This window comes from Bos mutus, chromosome 14 (genome assembly GCF_027580195.1).
Source record: "Bos mutus isolate GX-2022 chromosome 14, NWIPB_WYAK_1.1, whole genome shotgun sequence".
NCBI lineage: Eukaryota > Metazoa > Chordata > Mammalia > Artiodactyla > Bovidae > Bos > Bos mutus.
The window spans coordinates 22,926,841-22,947,925 of record NC_091630.1 but is presented as its reverse complement, the minus strand read 5'-3'; the positions used below and the strand labels follow the sequence as shown (position 1 = coordinate 22,947,925).

The window sequence follows — 21,085 nt, the reverse complement described above, 5'->3', positions numbered from 1 at the left end:
GGTTCACATATTGCTGAAGCCTGGCTTGGAGAATTTTGAGCATTTCTTTACTAGCGTGTGAGATGAGTGCAATTGTGCGGTAGTTTGAGCATTCTTTGGCACTGCCTTTCTTTGGGATTGGAATGAAAACTGACCTTTTCCAGTCCTGTGGCCACTGCTGAGTTTTCCAAATTTGCTGGCATATTGAGTGCAGCACTTTCACAGCATCATCTTTCAGGATTTGGAATAGCTCAACTGGAATTCCATCACCTCCACTAGCTTTGTTTGTAGTGATACTTTCTAAGGCCCATTTAACTTCACATTCCAGGATGTCTGGCTCTAGGTCAGTGATCACACCATCGTGATTATCTGCATTGTGAAGATCTTTTTTGTACAGTTCTTCTGTGTATTCTTGCCATCTCTTCTTAATATCTTCTGCTTCTGTTAGGTCCATACCATTTCTGTCCTTTATCGAGCCCATCTTTGCATGAAATGTTCCCTTGGTATCTCTAATTTTCTTGAAGAGATCTCTAGTCTTTCCCATTCTGTTGTTTTCCTCTATTTCTTTGCATTGATTGCTGATGAAGGCTTTCTTATCTGTCCTTGCTACTCTTTGGAACTCTGCATTCAGATGCTTATATCTTTCCTTTTTTCCTTGCTTTTCACTTCTCTTCTTTTCACAGCTATTTGTAAGGCCTCCCCAGACAGCCATTTTGCTTTTTTGTATTTCTTTTCCATGGGGATGGTCTTGATCCCTGTCTCCTGTACAATGTCACGAGCCTCATTCCATAGTTCATCAGGCACTCTATCTATCAGATCTAGGCCCCTAAATCTATTTCTCACTTCCACTGTATAATCATAAGGGATTTGATTTAGGTCATATCTGAATGGTCTAGTGGTTTTCCCTACTTTCTTCAATTTAAGTCTGAACTTGGCAATAAGGAGTTCATGATCTGAGCCACAGTCAGCTCCTGGTCTTGTTTTTGCTGACTGTATAGAGCTTCTCCATCTTTGGCTGCAAAGAATATAATCAATCTGATTTCGGTGTTGACCATCTGGTGATGTCCATGTATAGAGTCTTCTCTTGTATTGTTGGAAGAGGGTGTTTGTTATGACCAGTGCATTTTCTTGGCGAAACTCTATTAGTCTTTGCTCTGCTTCATTCCGTATTCCAAGGCCAAATTTGCGTTACTCTAGGTGTTTCTTGACTTCCTACTTTTGCATTCCAGTCCCCTATAATGAAAAGGACATCTTTTTTGGGTGTTAGTTCTAAAAGGTCTTGTAAGTCTTCATAGAACCGTTCAACTTCAGCTTCTTCAGCGTTACTGGTTGGGGCATAGACTTGGATTACTGTGATATTGAATGGTTTGCCTTGGAAACGAACAAAGATCATTCTGTCATTATGAGATATTCGGCATTTCACTATAAAATAGTTTTGGGGGTTAATTTTTTCCAACCAGAGGCTAACGTAAGTGTTTTGAGCACCCTGAAGGTAGGCAGGCCAAGCTATGACATTGGGTACTAAGTGCATTTTTGACTTACTCTATTTTCAAACTTTCAATGGGTTTGTCAGTCTGTAACTCCATTGTATGTGAGTCAAGGAATATCTATATTCTCTAACAGGTGAACACATCCAGAACTAATGGTAGGATTTTTGATATCAGAATCCCCCACCCAGAAACAACCACATCTATCTAAACTGTGTTTTTGATGCAAGAAGTCAACTGCCGTTCTTTCTTTAAAAATGTAGGTTTAAGTCATTATTATTTGATAATTATATATAAGAATACTCACATAATGAACACTATTAAAATTAAAGGATATTTGTAAAACTCTATCATGTAAATGAATAGAGTGAAAGTCGCTCAGTCATGTCCGACTCTTTGCGACCCGATGGACTATACAGTCCATGGAATTCTTCAGGCCAGAACACTGGAGTGGGTAGCCGTTCCCTTCTCCAGAAGATATTCCCAACCCAGGGATTGAACCCAGATCTCCTGCATTGCAGGCGGATTCTTTACCAGCAAAGCCACCAGAGAAGCCCAAGAATACCGGAGTGGGTGGCCTATCCCTTCTCCAGCAGCTCTTCCCTACCCACGAATTGAACCAGGGTCTGCTGCACTGCAGGTGGATTCTTTACCAACTGAGCTATCAGGTAAGCCCCAAAATGAACAGATGTTGTCCATAAATACCAAGAATTTTTGTAAATAAATATTAGAGGTTAGAAAGTCTGTTTGGAGTAATGAACAATACATCCGTCAAATATATATAAACATTGGTGACATATTCAAAAAGGCTTTTTTTTAAAAGATGGATATAAATGTAAAGATAACTTGCACTAAGCTATTAAATATATGTTATGTCTGATTTTCTCTTTAGCTTCACTAACTTAATTAAAACCATAGATAATAAATCGTATTCTGTAGCTTCATTTTAGTTTCTTTATATTATTCATCTTAAATATTAGTTATCTAGAATAGAGTTAAAATATAATAGATATTGAACTATGGAAATAATTAAGCACAGTGTTAACTAGAGTCAAAGTAACAATTTTCCATTGCTAAGAGCATAGGCTTAAGTACTCTACTTTCAATTTGTAGTAATAATCTGTAATATTTTCTCCCTCACTGTGCATGTGTTCCACAATTGTGAATTTTCTTGTATGATGAATTGGACCAAGGAAAGGAAACCATGACACTTTTATGAGCATATTGGGAAATAATTGCATATAGAGATAATAAGGAGATGGCCAATAGAACATTATTAAATTAGATTTGACAAATTCTTACAATGATTTCATAAATCATCAAGAACAGGGATTATATACACTCTTAGGATTCAAAAATACAGATGATATGGGGAAAAAATGCATTGATTATCTTGAGCACCAGCCTGTATTCTTAGTGTACCCACTGACTTGCTATTATTTCCCATGGGTATCAGTTTAATTTCCTACTTGTTCTTCCTAAGTTTGTTGTGAACACAAGGCAAAAGGTGAAAGACTCAATGCGATGTCTGGTACACAGAAAGTGTTCAACAAATGTTATAAATTTTATCTTAGTATTTTTAAATTGAGAGTAAATGGATAAAATGAGAGAAGGAAAATGAAGTATATGGATAAAAACTACTCGCATTTTATATGCAGACTTGCTTGATCATCAGAATTACTTCAACTAAGATGAGCTTCCACCCTGAACCATTTTCACTCCAGATGTAGAAAAATGAGAGGCATAAAAGACCATACTGGATCCAAAAGATGCCAGGAAGAGCCCCCAGAGGTGATGGAGAGCTTCAGCCCATAGTAACCCACACTGCTATTCTGATTACTTCATAGCTAAGCCAGGCTGAGGTCTGTAGTTGTGAAGTTTAACATCAAAGGTGAGTTACCAATTCCATTTCTAGATAACCAGGATTAACTGCTCCACTGACATTATTCTGACAATATAGAATTCCAGATAGGAGAAAATAAGGAATATGCTTATATCTCTATGAAAAAAAATTGAACAATCATATATAAAACAATGGAAAATATTTATCCTATTTTACTATCATTGTTAGATTTTTTCATTTCCCCCCTCAAGTGTTCTCGATTATAAAATTATCAGGATATATTCATAATATTTACTGAGTGCTTATTTTTGTGCCAGAGACTATATGGAGTCCTTTACTTAATGTTCTCACCCTCACAGCAAAGCTAACAGGAGCAACAGAGAAGTAAACTGATGCTCATGGTAAACCACTTAAACGAAAGTAGAAGTACTTTTATTAGCTATCATTATCTTTTTCTGAATATTGGGTCTTATTTTTTCTAAATATTTAGAGTAGATATATATACTACTTTCTTTTCCTTTTTAACTTAGAATAATTTTACTCAAACTGTTGCAATCAAATGAGTCACAACAGGTGGGGAGAGAAGCTGATTCAAGATTAAAGAATAGCTATGATTATCTACTGGAGAAGGCGATGGCACCCCACTCCAGTACTCTTGCCTGGGAAATCCCATGGACAGAGGAGCCTGGTGGGCTGCAGTCCATGGGGTTGCTAAGAGTCAGACACGACTGAGCGACTTCACTTTTCACTTTCATGCATTGGAGAAGGAAATGGCAACCCACTCCAGTGTTCTTGCCTGGAGAATCCTAGGGACGGGGGAGCCTGGTGGGCTGCCGTCTATTGGGTCGCACAGAGTCGGACATGACTGAAGCGACTTAGCAGCAGCAGCAGCATGATTATCTACTACACGATCCAGCAGAGATGGCTCCTGAGAAGAAAGAGAAGTCCCTAACAAGCACTGCTATACTGAATAACAGTGATTATATGTATAATGGACAATTATATGAAAGCCAGGACAATCCTAATTTCTTGATGGGAAAAATGTTAGTATTCCAAATGTAAACAGATACTCCCTGCAGTAGTCCTTCACAAATATTATATTAATATAATCTCTCAAACTTATACATCTCTCTTTATCAAAATAAAAATCTTCCCTCAACCAGAATCTTGTGAAAATGTAGATTTATTATTACTACTATCATCATTGTTTTTGGCCCTTCTGAACAAAATGTAAGCTTTTAAATCAAGAGAAAAAGCAATGATTTTGAGTAAAGCATATTTTCAGGAAAAATTACTAATAGCATTTTTAAGCACATTGTTAATTTATTCTTTTGAATTTTTCAAAGCTAAGAAAGTATGAAAACAATCAAGAATCAAGGTTATGACACAATGACAGTATTTAGCCATTAGTTATTACTAACCACGTAGGCCAGGCAAGATTATGGTTCCATAAGCAAGTCTATGGACAAGCATGTATCATTTAGTCCTAACAAATTCATTTTTTAATTTATTTGCTGAATAAGTATGCAATGAGCACCACTTTTATGTATGGCCCTATAATTATCATGCATTTTGGGTACCATTTTCCTTAAATAACTTTGCTGAAGATCATTAAATCAATACTTCAAACCCAACTTATATTGACAATAAAGCAAACACTTCTACCTTTATATTTAATCATGACCACATGAGTCACTCATACCTCCTTTTCTCCAGAACATGAAATTAGAGTAGAATGCTTTTAGTTTTAGCTTCATTATATGGAATTATAGTCAAGCTGGCAGGACCAGAGCTAAAATCTGAAACGGGAGCTAGAAGCAAAAGAATAATATAAACAAGATTTAAAATGAGACTACTTAATAGAATAAATTCTAAAGCACTTAAGAGAAATTAATTTACATAGACACAATGCAATTACAAGAAAAGAAGAGGCCAGCATCATTAGGGCAGGGTGAAAGAAGACTCCGATTATAAATCATGGTGATCCTCACTTGACCTCACTTAGAATATTATTAGTCATAAATACTGTCTACGTATGAAATGAAAACGACAGAACTTTATTTCTTTTATCAATATACTAATATGCATGTTAGAACTGATTATATCCTTAATAGTTCACACTCTTGAGGCTTCCCTACTATTATAACTCAGAAATGCATTCTGACACGTGCTATTTTGTTTCAGAATTTTACTTTTGGGAAACCTAAGGGCCCCTGGTTTGGTGACTCATGGAAATATCATGTAGAGGACCAAAACGGACATGAAGAGGGTGTCCTCCAGAATGCCTTTTGATAATCAGCCCCTCTCAGTTAGGATTATTCATGCTCTCTTCCTTTGCACCAACATCCATTAGAGTACCTACCATAATGCAGCATGTGTGTCTGTATGTCTGACTGATGTCAGGATGTAAGAATTTCATAAATATTATTTAAATATACAGAAGAAGGAAGGAAAGAATAGAAGGGAGTATGAAGACTATTTGCAAAAGCATATAGAGTCACTTCAATTACAGAGGATAAGATGAACATGAAAGTATAAATGAAGGAAAGGATGCATCTCTTAAAAATTAGAAAACAAAGATTTCTTCTTTTATACATTGTTAATAGGTTTAATTTCTTCCAGATATATAAATACAAAAATATGATTTTAAAGAGAGAGAGAGACAGATGAATTTATATAATCTGATTGAGTCAGGGAAGTCATACAACAAAGTTTCCCTTGGCTGCTGAATTTATGATATTACCCTCTGTAACAACGATCTCTTTTAATCCATGGGGGGGCAGTGCACTCAGGGGGAACACTGTTACTCTGCTCTTCAAAGGAAATGGAGGTAAATACTTCAGAGGGTTTGAATCCAGAAGATTCTTAATTAACTTCTAATCATGGAAATGCAAATCAACCTAAACAAATAGTCTAAAAACATCACCAAGACCTTTTATTGGCTTTAGTTATGGATTTCAATAGACTGCTAGCCAGTAAACATCTTTTTGGACAGTAAAAACAGCCTAATGAACTATCTGACTTCCTGAGAACAATTTTAGTTCTAAAAAAATATGTAAAAATTCAATGCACACACTCACAGACAAGTATAGTAAAACTGGAGAAATCAGAATAAGACAAGTGGGTTGTCAATGTCAATACCCTGATTGTAATGATATACTGAAATTTGTAAATTGTAACTGCTAGAAGAAATGAGGGAAAGCGTATAAGAGATCTCTCTGAATTATTTCTTACAAGTACATGTGAATCTATAATTATCTCAATAAAAATTCCAGATAAAATATGGATTTATGACCTTGAGAGCTTTTAAAATACTAATTATAAAAAGCAAAGCAAACAAATGTATTTAACCCATACCGTTATAGAAAAAACAATCAGCAAATGAAGCAAATATGAAATTTATCTACTTAGATTCTATACAATTGCAAAGAGAGAAATCATCTTAATATTCACATATTCAATTGACAATTAAAGAATTTAAAATTAACAATATGACATTTCTCTTTTATTATTTTTGCTTATTTGTAGAACTTCAATTATAATATATGTAACTCACTACCGATAAATATAAATTGATTATAACAGCTGTCAGAAAAATAATAAGAATTTGCAATATAAGAATTGTTTATTGTATAAATAATAAAGTATTCCTTTTTGGAATCTAGCTTTATCTTGAAGTCTGAAAACAGTGATTTTTGATTATTTTTGAAATATTAACTTTAAAATATTAATATAAATTATTAACTTTCTAATATACAGAAATATTTAACAAAAATACTTATTATTAGTCTTCAAATATTGGTTTATTTTTGGAAAAATAATTTTACACATTTATAATACATTAGCAATTTCTTCAAAATGTAGGTAATTTAACTGATAACTGACATTTGGCGTCCATTTTCTCATCTGCTCCTTTTTGTGAGATTCAGATGCTATACTGAGGCAGATAAAGTCATTACAATACCACAATAAAATAGTGAAATACGGGAGATACACTGCCAAAATGGATTTAATCTGCTACACTGTTTTAAATGGAAATATATTGTAAGATTATACATTTTCTAAAATGGCAACACAGATATTACTGCTCCCTGGTGAAAGATACTAAAATCTCCATTTATTTGGCTGGTGTAGGTATGGCCTTAGGTGTACACCTACAAGTGAATTAAATCTAATTGCTTATTTTCAGTTTCCTTGGAAAGTACTGCCTTTAAGCAAGATGTAAATGCATTTAAATGGGTATGTTCATCTGAAACTCTGTTCAATAAGTCAAGTGTTTCTTGCAATATAAAGATTCTTCTTTGATCCAGGATAGTCATGATATTTCACTTACAAGTACAGGCACAGCATGGTGGAATTGAAAGAAAATATGTTTTGAAGTCAGATGGACACACGTTTGAATTCCAGCTTTGCTACTTAACAACTGTGAGATATGAGAGTTAAACTGAAATTCAGAATCCTCATTTATAAAAATAAGGGAAATAATACTCATCCTATGAGATTTTTTACTAATAGTATAATACGCAATAACAAGGCTTAACATAAAGCACGTATGTCAAAAAGAATATTATATCAGGAATATTATTAAAACTTTGTATAAGTTTTGTAACATAGAATTAATACAGGAAATTTCCCCACTCCACTACTTTACAAATAAGCACCAGATGCCTACTTTTGACACAAGAGTTTATGTTTTAACTTTGGAGAAGTTTGAATTTACAGGTCAGCAGGCAACAGTAAAACTACCTAAATTGACAGCCACAGAAAATTATTTCAAAGTCAGGTAGTGGCATTGAAATGAAATTAATGCATAGTGTAAAAGACAACATCCACATTCAGCGACATACTTTCCAGTTAAATATCTTAATGAAATATAAGCAAAGGGAAAAAATCTTCCAGGTGTAATTTTCTGAATATGGGACCTTGTTGCTGATTCCTTACTTTCAACCATAGGTTCATATTTTTTCTTTGATGTCAGGAAGCTTCATATAAAAGATCTACAAAAGGGATGAGGATGTGGTCTGTTGAAAATAATTCTTCGTCATGTAGTGACTGATTTTTTCTCTTAAACATTAAAACGCATGTTACACAGCTTCTTTTAAATGCAAAAAGTATTTTAAATCAAGGTCTCTCAAATAAATTTCTAGGAAAGGATTAAATCTATTAACTTACATTTTAAATTTGCTTTAATTAGCTTTTAGCAATTTTTACATACTGTAAGGGGATCAAACCAGTCAATCCTAAAGGAAGTCAACCCTGAATAATCACTGGAAGGACTGTTGCTGAAGCTGAAGCTCCAATACTTTGGCCAACTGATGTGAAGAGTCAACTCACTGGAAAAGACCCCAATGCTGGAAAGACTGAGGACAAGAGGAGAAGGAGGCCACAGAGGATAATATAGTTGGAAGGCGTCATCAACTCAGTGGACATGAGATTGAGCAATCTCTGGGAGATAATGACAGGGAAGCCTGGCATGCTGCAGTCCCTGGAGTTGCAAAGGGTCAGACACGATTTAGCAACTGAATAACAACAACACTGATTATAAAACAAATATATTACTTCCAGCATGAATTTATCATATATCATAACTATCGCTTTGTAGTACCTACTATGTGCTAGGTACTCAGCTACTTTGCCTTCCTTGAATAATCTTATTTAACTGTTATAAAAACAATATGAAACATATTATTTTCATTTGACAGATGAACAGTCTGAGGATGTGAGATTAATTTGACCATGTTCAGAAAATCTTGCTCAAGAAGCAGAGCCTGCATTGAGGTACCTGTAAATATGAACTCTGCATGTTAAAAACCCTCCAAAAAAATCCCTCTGAATATATTTGAGCCCTCCTCAAATCTCTGGTTGAAACTGATTACTAAATTATTTTTATATAAAGAATTATACCATGTAAAATAATCTTTCATCTTAAAATAAAGTAGGGAAGCACAGAGACAGACAGAAAGATGAAGAGAGAAATTGAAACAGAGAAAAAGACAGAGAGACAGATGGAGATATTAAGAAAGTGAAAGTGAAAAAGAAACAAATAATCTGGGTAAAACATGTCAAAGAAAAATTTAAAAGGAAATACTGAGGAAACTAGAGTTAATAAATAATATTTATGAGAATATTAAAATAATAAACTAGGCAAATAATCTGCTCTTTAAAGTTGAATAAAGACCAAGTTCTTTGGGCAGTCAGGGAAAATATGAATGAATAATAAAATAAATAACTGGATAACCAAGAAAGGGTGTAGAACTAAATATTCTTCTGGGTACACTTAAGGGATTCAACACTTGTAAAATGATACAAATATCCATGGTCTGATTGGCTGGTGTTGGACAACTTTGTTTTAGGACCCTGTGACTCTTTCCTATACTAATACAATTATAACTTTGCAATAAAAGAGGTATATAATAAATCCAAGGCTCTTTCCTCTACCTCACAAAGGTGCATGTAAATTGCTGAAGGTCAGTTTTACAGGTTTGTTTACAATCTATCATAGTCATGACTACACATAAAAATTGTCCCATCGAAAATAAATACATCTCAGGCAAGGCCCTACTCTTTTCTTCAATGTGTCGTCACTGCAATGCAGCTGTGGGCACAAATATACAGTGAATTAAAACATCTAGAGTAGAAAATTTTTAGAAAGTCAGTCGTCCAATGTTTCCTCTGAAGAAATTTCCACATGTGGGTGGGCCTGGTGTTTACATGGAAGAACAAGGAGTCTCTGCCATTGATAATTCTCCAGTGTGTCTGTATTCAGCAATTTCATGTGTCACCATCCCTCTTTCAAGATCAAATTAAGGCATTTCATAAAATCAACCGAAGTATGTAAACCATAATGTGAAACCATTTATGGTGCCTCAGCGGAATATAATTTAGCTGTCACTACTGAACAGAATACGGACATTTTGTGAGCAATAAATATAGAGAGAGAGCTCATAATTTTACTGAGCTATTCAGGCATCCCGAGCTATCTCTTTGGGTTGGGAAAATATTTCTGGGATGAACTTACAAACAAAAGGTGAAGCGGCAGAAGAAAATACAAACCATCTCATTGCTTTAATTCAGATGAAGCTAAATTTTTAAACAGATCGAGAAAGAGTAATGACTTTGGGATTCTAAAAATACTTGTAAAAATAGTGAATAGAGTCACAGATGAAGTTTTGAACTTTTTGTTTGTGATAGTCTCCAGTATCTTCTGGCCTCTCTGAGATAGACAATGTTTGCAAATTGAAATATAATATTAAACTGCTGAAAAGGTCTAGGAGATTGTTCAAATGATATGGTGATAGCATGTCAACAGTGTCCCAAACATAACATCTTCCATCCAGAATAAATAAAGACTATCGCTTTGGAATAGGAATATTTTTCCTTCCGTTGAAGTAAAGGAGGCAGGAAGAGATGAAACCAGGCTCCCTTTATCAAGGGGTTTTTAAAAGCATCTTAGGAATACAGATCTTTTAATCCTCAAAATAATCTTATAAGGGGAGTATCATCATACCTATTTTACAAATGCAAAAGTACAAGCTGAAAGAGAACTTGTCCTGGTCATGATCCTGACTTCAAATCAATGCCTGAAGATTATTCCATAGCACTCCCTTTCTTATTAAGGGATGTATACTCAATATCGTCCTCAAAATCATTAAGAATATACCATACATCTGGCTTTTAAACTAGTAAGAGATGCCTTGTTCATCTGCAAAGATCTGTTGTCAACAAAGAGCCTATACTAGATACAATATTTAAACAAAGCTATCTTGATTTTTAACTTTCTATCAGGGAGATTAACAATTCATTCGTCATTTGAGAGCTGAAGCTACTAACAAAGGTGACATACCTTGGCAGTCGGGCTTTGTAGTCAGCATCTAAGCAAAGGAAGAACCGCAAAGGAAGAACCGATAACAAGTATTTTGAGAGAAATTTTTTTAAAAATCTGATTTACCCCTGGTATCATTGAATCACCCATAATAAGACTTTAACTGTAATATTTTACCATCTTAAGAAATGAAACTAGTAGATTTTCAACTTAAATTTTTTTACGACTATAATAGAATAATTATTGGACCATGATTATGAGGATCCAATTTAGCAAAGGGACTACCTTTGAAAATCACTACTATCCCCATGATTTTAAAATATATGGCAATAACTCATTATCTCGATCTATGGAATACAATAATCACAAGGTAGTAAGAGAAACATTCACAAATAATACACTATAGCTCAAGCGAAGATTCTTGAACTGGAGCAGACTTTTTGATTTGACAACTTTGAAATGCCCATTTTATTGGGTGCATTCCAAAGCTCTCCCACAGCTTCCAAAAGCGAGCCTTAGTCCTCTGATTCTTCTTTTCTGACACCCATTCTTCCCTGACTGCCCCCATGTTTTAATACGAGTCTCCCTAGCACTAATCATGCTAAAGGTATGTGATCCTCTGGCTATCTTATTCAGACTTCACAACTGAAAACACCACTCAAAGCCAACAATGTGTCTTGTGTTCATAAATATGTCTTTAGAATCATCTCGAGGAATTTTCATTGTTTGTAACATGGACAGAGCCCCCATTATCTTGGTGCAAATAAAAGTAGTTCTTAACAGAAATCTGTTTTCTTTACTGAACATTATGAAAGGCCCCCTGACCTTCAACTTGAGGAGTATAGCATTAAAAAAAAAAAAAAAAACAGATAAGATTCCACAGTAAACCATGAAAAATAGAAAAGAGACAGGGGAGAGAAAAGAAACTTGGCAAAGCACATCAAGAGTTATAAACAACTCTTCTCTCCTTTTATGATAATCGGACATAGACTACCAACAATAATACCTTGAGACTAAAGAAACTGCTGCTATGGAGAAAGTTAACAAATGTTAAAACAGACCACATTCATTATTAAACAGTAAAATTAAAATAACAATATTCCCAATAGGACCTGGTGTCTTTAGAAGTCGAATTACATTTTATTCTTTTAGAACTTGGGACTAACTAAATACATAACTTACTCAAATTCTAATACTATGTTTCAACACAATAGGGTTTCAAACTGTATCTTTGTTTCAGCAAAATCTATGGCTCATTAAAACTTTGAAATAATTCTCTGGAATTCAGAGATCTCTGTCCAGACCTATTGCCCGGGCAGACAAGTTCTCATTTCTAATTAAAATTTTCATAAAACTGTGCAAAACCACATTGAATAAAAATAATGAATAGATCAAAAGTAAAATCAAATTCCTACTTTTGACAACAAAGTCATAAAGGGTTAAAACTAATGTCACAGTGTGGTCATTTTTGCAACCTGAAGTCCACGAACATAAATCTCCAGTGTCCCATGTAGCATGCTTCAAAATGACTCTAATCAGAAAGCAGACAGAGCTAACTCCCTCGGGGGCTGAACGTCTGAAGTGAACTGAGCGCCTAAAATAATCAGGTGAATATAGATGCTATAATTTCCAGAAAACCTCAGTCCTTCCAGGCCTGAGACTGACTTTACAATTTCTTTGAAATGCTGAAAAGAAGCCCAGAAAAACTGAAAAAAAAAAAAAAAAGGATTACTTTCCAGAGAATCCAAACTGCAGACGGTAATACAAAGGTCAGTTTGTTTCCAAAGTAAACAAAATACCCCATTTGTGTGATGGAGTACATGTTGGAATCCTGTTTATTACATGCGACGCAAGAGTACGTTTCTGAAATATTTTCTCAATGTCTTTCTCTGCTGATATGCAGTCAAATCTGGTTTAATCTTGGTTGCCTCTACTCATGCGGAATTAGAATAAATTTTTGAATCATTGGCTGATAAAAGATATGCAAGAAATAGGACTACCTCAAGTAGCATGTGTTAATTTAAAAAAAAAAACCCACAACTGTAGTTTCTAGGTAGAAACACAAAAATTACTTGGGAAGCAAACTGATTTTAGTTTTATGAGCTATGAAGCTTCTATGGAAATCTGGATCATAATGTAAAGTAGTTATTTATTTAATGGGAAGGAAGCCAATGGCAAAGCCACTTGGAATTTCCAGTCTGTGTATTCCCCAATAATACTCCTTCATATGTTTGATTCAAGACCTTATTTGAACACTGTGGGGAAAATTATAAGCGCCAAATGCCGTTCTTAGGAGGCTGGCCATGTATTAGGAGAATGCCATCTTATGATCTCAATGTTACTAATCTCTGAAAACTTACTGTTACCATAGACAATCTTCCTTTCGTCATTTGGAAGAAGGCATCCTCCTGACTCCCTTTATTCTGTGCCCCAGACTACAGCCAAAGCAATCATTTTCAAGCTGTAAGTATCAGCCTTCCCTCCAGCACCTCAAACATCTCTTGCCCTGTTTTCTTGTTCTCAGTGTTTCACCCACTTCGTCACTGAGCCTCCCATGTGTGCCAGGGACAAGGCACAGACCGTCACTTCAACCTGAACAGTCTTTTTCCTCTTGTTGACCGATTAACTCCTATTAACTCCTACTGTCCTCCTCTTGTCGGAGAAGGCAATGGCACCCCACTCCAGTATTCTTGCCTGGAAAATCCCATGGGCGGAGGAGCCTGGTAGGCTGCAGTCCATGGGGTCGCTAAGAGTCGGACACGACTGAGCGACTTCACTTTCACTTTTTCTCTTTCGTGCATTGGAGAAGGAAATGGCAACCCACTCCAGTGTTCTTGCCTGGAGAATCCCAGGGCAGGAGAGCCTGGTGGGCTGATGTCTATGGGGTCACACAGAGTCGGACACGACTGAAGTGACTTAGAGCAGCAGCAGTCCTCCTCTTGTAGCACTTACCTTCTCGTTGGGAGGGGAGGAAGGAAGGAAGGGAAAGAAAGAAGGAAAAGGAGGAAGAAGAGTGAAAGAAAGGCAAAGAGAAAGAGAAAAGGGGAAGGAGGGGAGGAGGCAGTAAGAAAGGAAGTAAAAGAGAGAGAGAAAGGAAAAGGGAGGGAGAGGAGAGCTGAAAAGGGAAACAAGTGAGGGCTTAGGGAGTTTACAGAGTAATATCCAAGAGCTGTCTGCAAGATTGATGCATTAGTTTTTGTGTTCTTCTGGTCTTATGACAAATTATGATGGGAATTGGTATAATACAGCTTCTAAATTCTCTAGAAATATGTTATACATTTTCTTTATATACATCTCCTCCAAATACACAAGAAATCTTTTAATTTTTTTCTGAAGGTTGTCTAAGAAGTCACAGTCCTTATCAATCAACAGTTGGAAAAGAAAGTTGGCATTTTCTCTCTTCAGTTGGCCCTTATATACTCTGAAGTGCATCATGAACACCTAGAGGGACTTCTGTGTACACTCTCGCAGTTTGCACCAAAACTTATAAACGTCTCTTTCAAAATTATTCATCTGGGGACAGTGTGATTAAACTATGTCAATGGCACCCCACTCCAGTACTCTTGCCTGGAAAATCCCACGGACAAAGGAGCCTGGTAGGCTGCAGTCCATGGGGTCGCTAAGAGTTGGGCATGACTGAGCTACTTCACTTTGACTTTTCACGTTCATGCATTGGAAAAGGAAATGGCAACCCACTCCAGTGTTCTTGCCTGGAGAATCCCAGGGACGGGGGAGCCTGGTGGGCTGCTGTCTATGGAGTCGCAGAGTCAGACACGACTGAAGCGACTTAGCAGCAGCAGCAGCAGCAGCAGCTAAGTTATAAAACAGGCAAAACAAATAGTATGTATATAGTCTTCTTTATCACAGTGGTACTTAAGGAAAGTAGTTTCAGGCTATCTGTATTGCATATGAGGGTTTTTCCCAATGGTTTTGTGTCATATAAATGTTGAGAGATATATTCAAGGCTTCCTACACATGAATCAGATTTGGAATCAGACTTGTTAATTCTAAACATTCTTCAATTTTCTGGTGGCCTCTAAGAATTTATGATAAAAAAAATAATATAGCTATGAATACTGATACAGTTTCACAGACATTCCTCCCTTCCAAATGCACAAACCAGTCTTCCAATACTGGAATTTTAGCTATATCCTATGCCTCTTTCTGGGCTTCCCTGGTGGCTCAGACAGTAAATAATCTGTCTGCAATGTAGGAAAGTGAAAGCGAAAGTGAAGTCGCTCAGTCGTGTGGGGTGCCATTTCCTTCTCCAGGGGATCTTCCCGACCCAGGGATCAAACCCAGGTCTCCCACACTGCAGGTAGACGCTTTAACCTCTGAGCCACCAGGGAAGCCCAACTGGAGAAGGGAATGGCTACCTACTCCAGTATCCTTGCCTGGAGAATCCCATGGACGGAGGAGAGCCTGGGGGCTACAGTCCATGGGGTCGCACAGCCTGACATAGCTGAGCACGCGTGTGCGCTGCGTTTACTGGGCTTCGGCTGGCGCTGGTGGTGAAGAACCCGCTGCCACTGCTGACCACTCTTATTTTCTAGTTTCTTCCATAGCTCCCATAAACCTGCCAAAACGAGTAGGAATTACACACAGCAGAGTAAGTAATAACAAGCCCCTGATTACATCATTCCACAGGCACAATTATGTAACTAATGTAAACCATTTAATCATTGCAGTTTAAGTCAACAGGAACTTGCCAATGTTACTATATCCTTTTTATTCCACAAAAAGTTGAACAAAAGTAATATGTATGCAAGTAAGCATTCTTTAGCAATAAGAGGGAAAACAGTACCACACCAAAAAAATTTATTATTTCTATTAGCTTTTTAACATATGTAAACAGTAATTTCCTTTAGAAGAATGAAGAACCATTTCCTGTCCTGGAACTATAAAACTCCTAGAAGAGAATATAGGCAATAAGTTTTTTGACATTGATCTTAGCAATAGCTTTAGGAATCTGTCTGCTGAGACAAGAGAAACAAAAGCAAAAGTGAAAAAAAATGGGACTACATTAAACTAAAAAACTTCTGCAGAGCAAAAGAAATCAGCAACAAAACAGACGACCAAAGCAAATGGAAGAAGATATATGCAAATCATATATCCAATAATGGTTAATGTCCAAAATATATAAAGAACTCATAAAATCAACAACAACAAAAAAACAAACTACTCAATTTAAAAAATGGGCAAATTATCTGACTTGATAATATTTGAAGGAGACATATAAATTGCCAACAGGCACATGAAAACATGTTCAACATTACTAATTATAAGGAAAATACAAATCAAAACTATAGTGAGGCATCATTATCACAAAGAAAAGAAATAAGAGGTGTTGGAAAAAAATATGAAAAAAAGGGAATTCCCCGACTTGGTTGATAGGAAGCTCCACTGTATGGAATACAGTGTGGGGATCCCACAAAAAATTAAGAATAAAAATACCATATGATCCAGTACCCACTTCTGGGTACTTATCTGAAGTACACTAATTCAAAAAGATATATGCACCTCTGTGTTCACTGCATATTATTTACAATAGCTAAGATATGGGAAATAAAACTAAGCGTCCATCAGTTGAATGACTGGATAAAGATGTGGCAAATAAACACATACACACAAACACACACACACACATGCACACACGCACACACAGACACAATGGAACACGACCTAGCCATAAAAAATGAAATATTGCATCTTCAACAACAGGTATGGAACTTGAAGGCATTATGCTAAGTGAAATAAGTCAGGTGAAGAAGGACAAATACCAAATGAATTTCACTCATATGTGCAAAATAAAATAAATGAAATAAGTGAACAAATAAAACAAACCACATAGGTATCAAGAATAGGTTGGTGGTTACCAGAGGGGAAGGAGGGGCAGGATGAGGGTGAAATGGGTTCATCTGTGTGGTAACAGAAAGATTTCACAAGGTAATGCTCAAAATCCTCCAAGCTAGGCTTCAATAATATGTGAGTTGAGAATTTCCAGATGTACAAGCTGGATTTAGAAAAGGCAGAGGAATCAGAGATCAAATTGCCAACATCCATTGGATCATACAAACAGCAAGATAATTCTAGAAAAGCATCTACTTCTGTTTCAATGACTATGCTAAGGCCTTTGACTGTGTGGATCACAACAAACTGGAAAATTCTTTAAGAGATGGGAATACCAGAAGACGTTTACCTGTGTCCTGAGAAATCTATATGCAGATCAAGAAGCAACAGTTAGAATCGGACATGGAACAACAGACTGGTTCCAAATTGGGAAAAGAGGACATCAAGGCTGTATATTGTCACGCTGCTTATTTAACTTATAAGCAGAATAATACATCATATGAAATGCCAGGCTAGATGAAGCACAAGCTGGAAACAAAACTGCTGGGAGAAATATCAATAACCTCAGATACGCAGATGACACCACCCTTATGGCAGAAAGTGAAGAGGAACTAAAGAGCCTCTTGACGAAGGTGGAAGAAGAGAGTGAAAAAGTTGGCTTGAAACTCAACATTCAGAGAACTAAGATCATGGCATCTGGTCCCATCACTTCATGGCAAATAGATGGGGAAACGATGGAAACAGTGACAGACTTTACTTTCTTGGGCTCCAAAATCACTGCAGATGGTGACTGCAGCCATGAAATTAAAAGATGCTTGTTCCTTAGAAGAAAAGCTATGGCAAACTTAGTCAGTGTATTAAAAATCAGAGACATTAATTTGCCAACAATGGTCCATCTAGTCAAAGCTATGGTTTTTCTAGTAGTCATGTATGGATGTGACAGCTGGACTCTTGAGATTCCCTTGGACAAAAAGGAGATCAAACCAGTCAATCCTAAAGGAAATCAACCCTGAATAATCACTGGAAGGACTGATGTTGAAGCTGAAGCTCCAATACTTTGGCCACCTGATGGGAAGAGCTGAGTCGTTGGAAAAGACCCTGATGCTGGGAAAGACTGAAGGCAGGAGGAGAAGGGGGTGACAAAGGACAAGATAGTTGGATGACATCACCGACTCATTGGACTTGGGCTTGACAAAGCTCCGAGAGATGGTGCAGGACAGGGAAGACTGGCGTACTGCAGTCAACAACAAGACAGAAGCTAGACTTTCGGTAGTGAGCATGCTGCTATAATGCATGCAGATGTCAAATTATAATTATGAACACATGAAATTTACATAAGGTTATAAACCAACATGGGTTTCCCAGGTGGCACAGTGGAAAAGAATCTGCCTGCTAAAGCAGGAGACACAGGAGACTGGGCTGGATCCCTGGGTCAGGAAGATCCCCTGGAGTAGGAAATGTCAACCCACTCTAGTATTCTTGCCTGGAAAATTCCATGGACAGAGAAGCATGGCAGGTTACAGTCCACAGGGTCATAAAGAGTAAGACATGACTGAAGAGACTTAGCACAGCACACACAACATAAACCAACATCACCATAATTTTAAAAAATCATGTCATGTGACTCAAGGGTAATAAAATTCAAAAATCAATAGGACTCAAATTTGTCAGGTCCACACCATTCTATTTGATGAACAGAATGAACTGGTTCTTCCTGAGGTGATGGGCTCACTTGGCCCTGACTGAGTGGTAACTTAAAGGAATCTCAAAAGAAAACATGGCTGGGTGTTCTCTTGCTAAGAGAGCACATGGCAGCTGACTGGTGAATTTGGATGCCTGAGGTGCATCCACTTAGAAGCAAAGTGCACACCGTTACTGGTAAGTAACTCTGAAATTCGGTGATTTGATTTCAGCTTGGAAATATAGAGTAATTATCATAATCATATCAGTAAGTTAATTTATAGTAATAGATGATGGCAAACTTCTGTTCAAATTTTACCTGGTGCTAGGGGCTGAGTTGTTCAAATTCAGTGTTCAAAATGTTGAAATTCAAATGTTGAAATCCTAACCCACAGTACCTCAAAATGTGACTGTATCTCGAGATTGGGCCTTTCAGCTAATTAACACAACATGAGGTCATGTGCCTGGACCCTAATTCAATATAACTGGTGTCCTTACAAGAAGAGGAGTTTAAGACAAAGACACAAACAGATAAAGGACCGTGCAAAGACATGGGAAGAAGATAATAAACCAAGGAGAGAAGGCTCAAAGAGGTCCACCCTGCTGACATCGTCATCTCAGATTTTAGTCTCCAGAACTGTGAGAAAATAAACATCCATTTAAACCATCCAGCCGTGGTACTTGTTATATGAAGCTGTAACCATAAGCTTCCATCATAGCCCTATCAGTTTCATAGAAATTCAGAGTCCCTGGGGCCACTCCAGAGCTACAGGAAAACTCAAAGCCCAAACTCAAAGCAAGTAGACGCATCACTGATCCCCCGTCCAGGCTCAGGGTCTCCTTTCACGGCTCTCTGCATTTCCTGTAAAAGGGGGTCCGTACACTGTGCCACACCTACTAGCTTACATTCCATCTCCCCTCTGAAGAGACCTCCGAGCAAGAACTGGGTCTACGCCGTGCTGTGCTGTTGCTTCAGTCATGTCCGACTCTTTGCAACCCTATGGACTGGAACCCACCAGGCCCCTCTGTCCATGGGATTCTCCAGGCAAGAATGCTGGAGTGAGTTGCTGTGCCCTCCTCCAGGGGATCTTTCCAATACAGCGATCGAACTCGCATCTCTTACGTCTCTTGCATTGGCAGGCAAGTTCTTTATCAGCAGCACCACATGGGAAGCCCAGCCATGTATATACATTTTTGTAAACACAAAATACAAAAAACACAGACTTTATAGCAAGTACTGAACAACTATCTCTGAAGTATAAGAAACCAGAAAATAAAGGAGTTAGACTAGCTAATTTTTAAGATCCTTCAAAGCTCTGAAATTCTATAACGATGTAATTTTAATTCTGGTATGAGGGGCCACTCATTGTTCACGACTGAACTCAGGCTGTATCTCTTTAAGATGTAGATTCTGTTTTGGTCAGCAGAGGGTCCTGAGACTCTCTATTTCTAACAGGAGCTCCCAGGTGATGCTGACGCTGGAACACCTTGAATAACAAGGTCTTAAAGCTCAACATAAATCCAAGAACCAGCTTTCGATCTTTAAAATCCCACTCCTACAAGCCTATAACACTTTAAAAGTAATAGGGGGCATTAAAAGGCCCTAGGTTGCCCCCTTTAATGAGACTCAGGCACCAGTTGTAGAACTTAAAAAAAAAAAAAAGCTCTACCCCATTATAATATCTATAATACATCTATGCAAACCCTTTCAGTATCTACTCTTTGAGTGCAAGAACAACAGAAAGTTGCCTTTTTGTTCCTCAGGCATTTTTTGAAATTTATACTTTTGTCCTAAAGGCGACATCCCCTCACCCCCAACCAGTTGCCAGGTAATCTTTGTGAAAGTGGAGGCTCTTTTGAAGTTTTAAGATTGAACAAGGAAAATGCACTTCCAGAAATACTAAGTGACTGCACAAGCTGAATCACTCCTTGACCCTGGAAACCCTCTTCGTGAGGTTTCTGAAGTGTGAAGTATGCCCAGAGAGAGGAATGCTATTTTTATTTATTTAATAAATACTCATCCTACTTTTTTATGTCCCAGGCACCATTTTATGAAATTAAGAGCTATTCAATCCTCATAACAACTTTATGAAATACATACTGCTACGACTATTTTAAAAATGATGAAAGGCAGAAAGAGACCTAACTCAAGCATGGTCCCACAGCTGGTAAGTGGAGATTAATGTACCATGTAGGGGACAGCAAGGGCTCCATGTCACAAGGAGAGAGAAAGAGGGAGAGAAATCAGATGCCCACCTATGAATTTACAAACACTTTCTCTCTCAGCATCCCAACTAGGACTAAACATAAACTAGACAATTTGGTCTTAATCATGATTTCGAAGTAAGATATATGCATTACTACATTTGTTCCTATTATTATTTGAAATACCTAAACACAGACTTCATTTTCCATGAGCAAACT

At 37.0% G+C, this 21,085-nt stretch overlaps 1 protein-coding gene across 3 annotated transcripts in view; it reads right to left on the bottom strand.

Moving 5' to 3' along the window:
* ZFPM2 (zinc finger protein, FOG family member 2) overlaps positions 1-21,085 on the bottom strand; it is a 525,087-nt gene that overhangs the window by 272,349 nt on the left and 231,653 nt on the right. Inside the window, exon 1 of one of the 3 annotated variants that reach the window (XM_070382169.1) lies at positions 15,512-15,630. The exons of the other annotated variants lie outside the window; for them this stretch is intronic. Within the exon in view, the coding sequence (XP_070238270.1) occupies positions 15,512-15,539 (28 nt within the window). The 5' untranslated portion in view covers positions 15,540-15,630. Of the gene's footprint in view, positions 1-15,511; positions 15,631-21,085 lie in introns of those variants that run through there. 3 annotated transcript variants of the gene reach the window in all.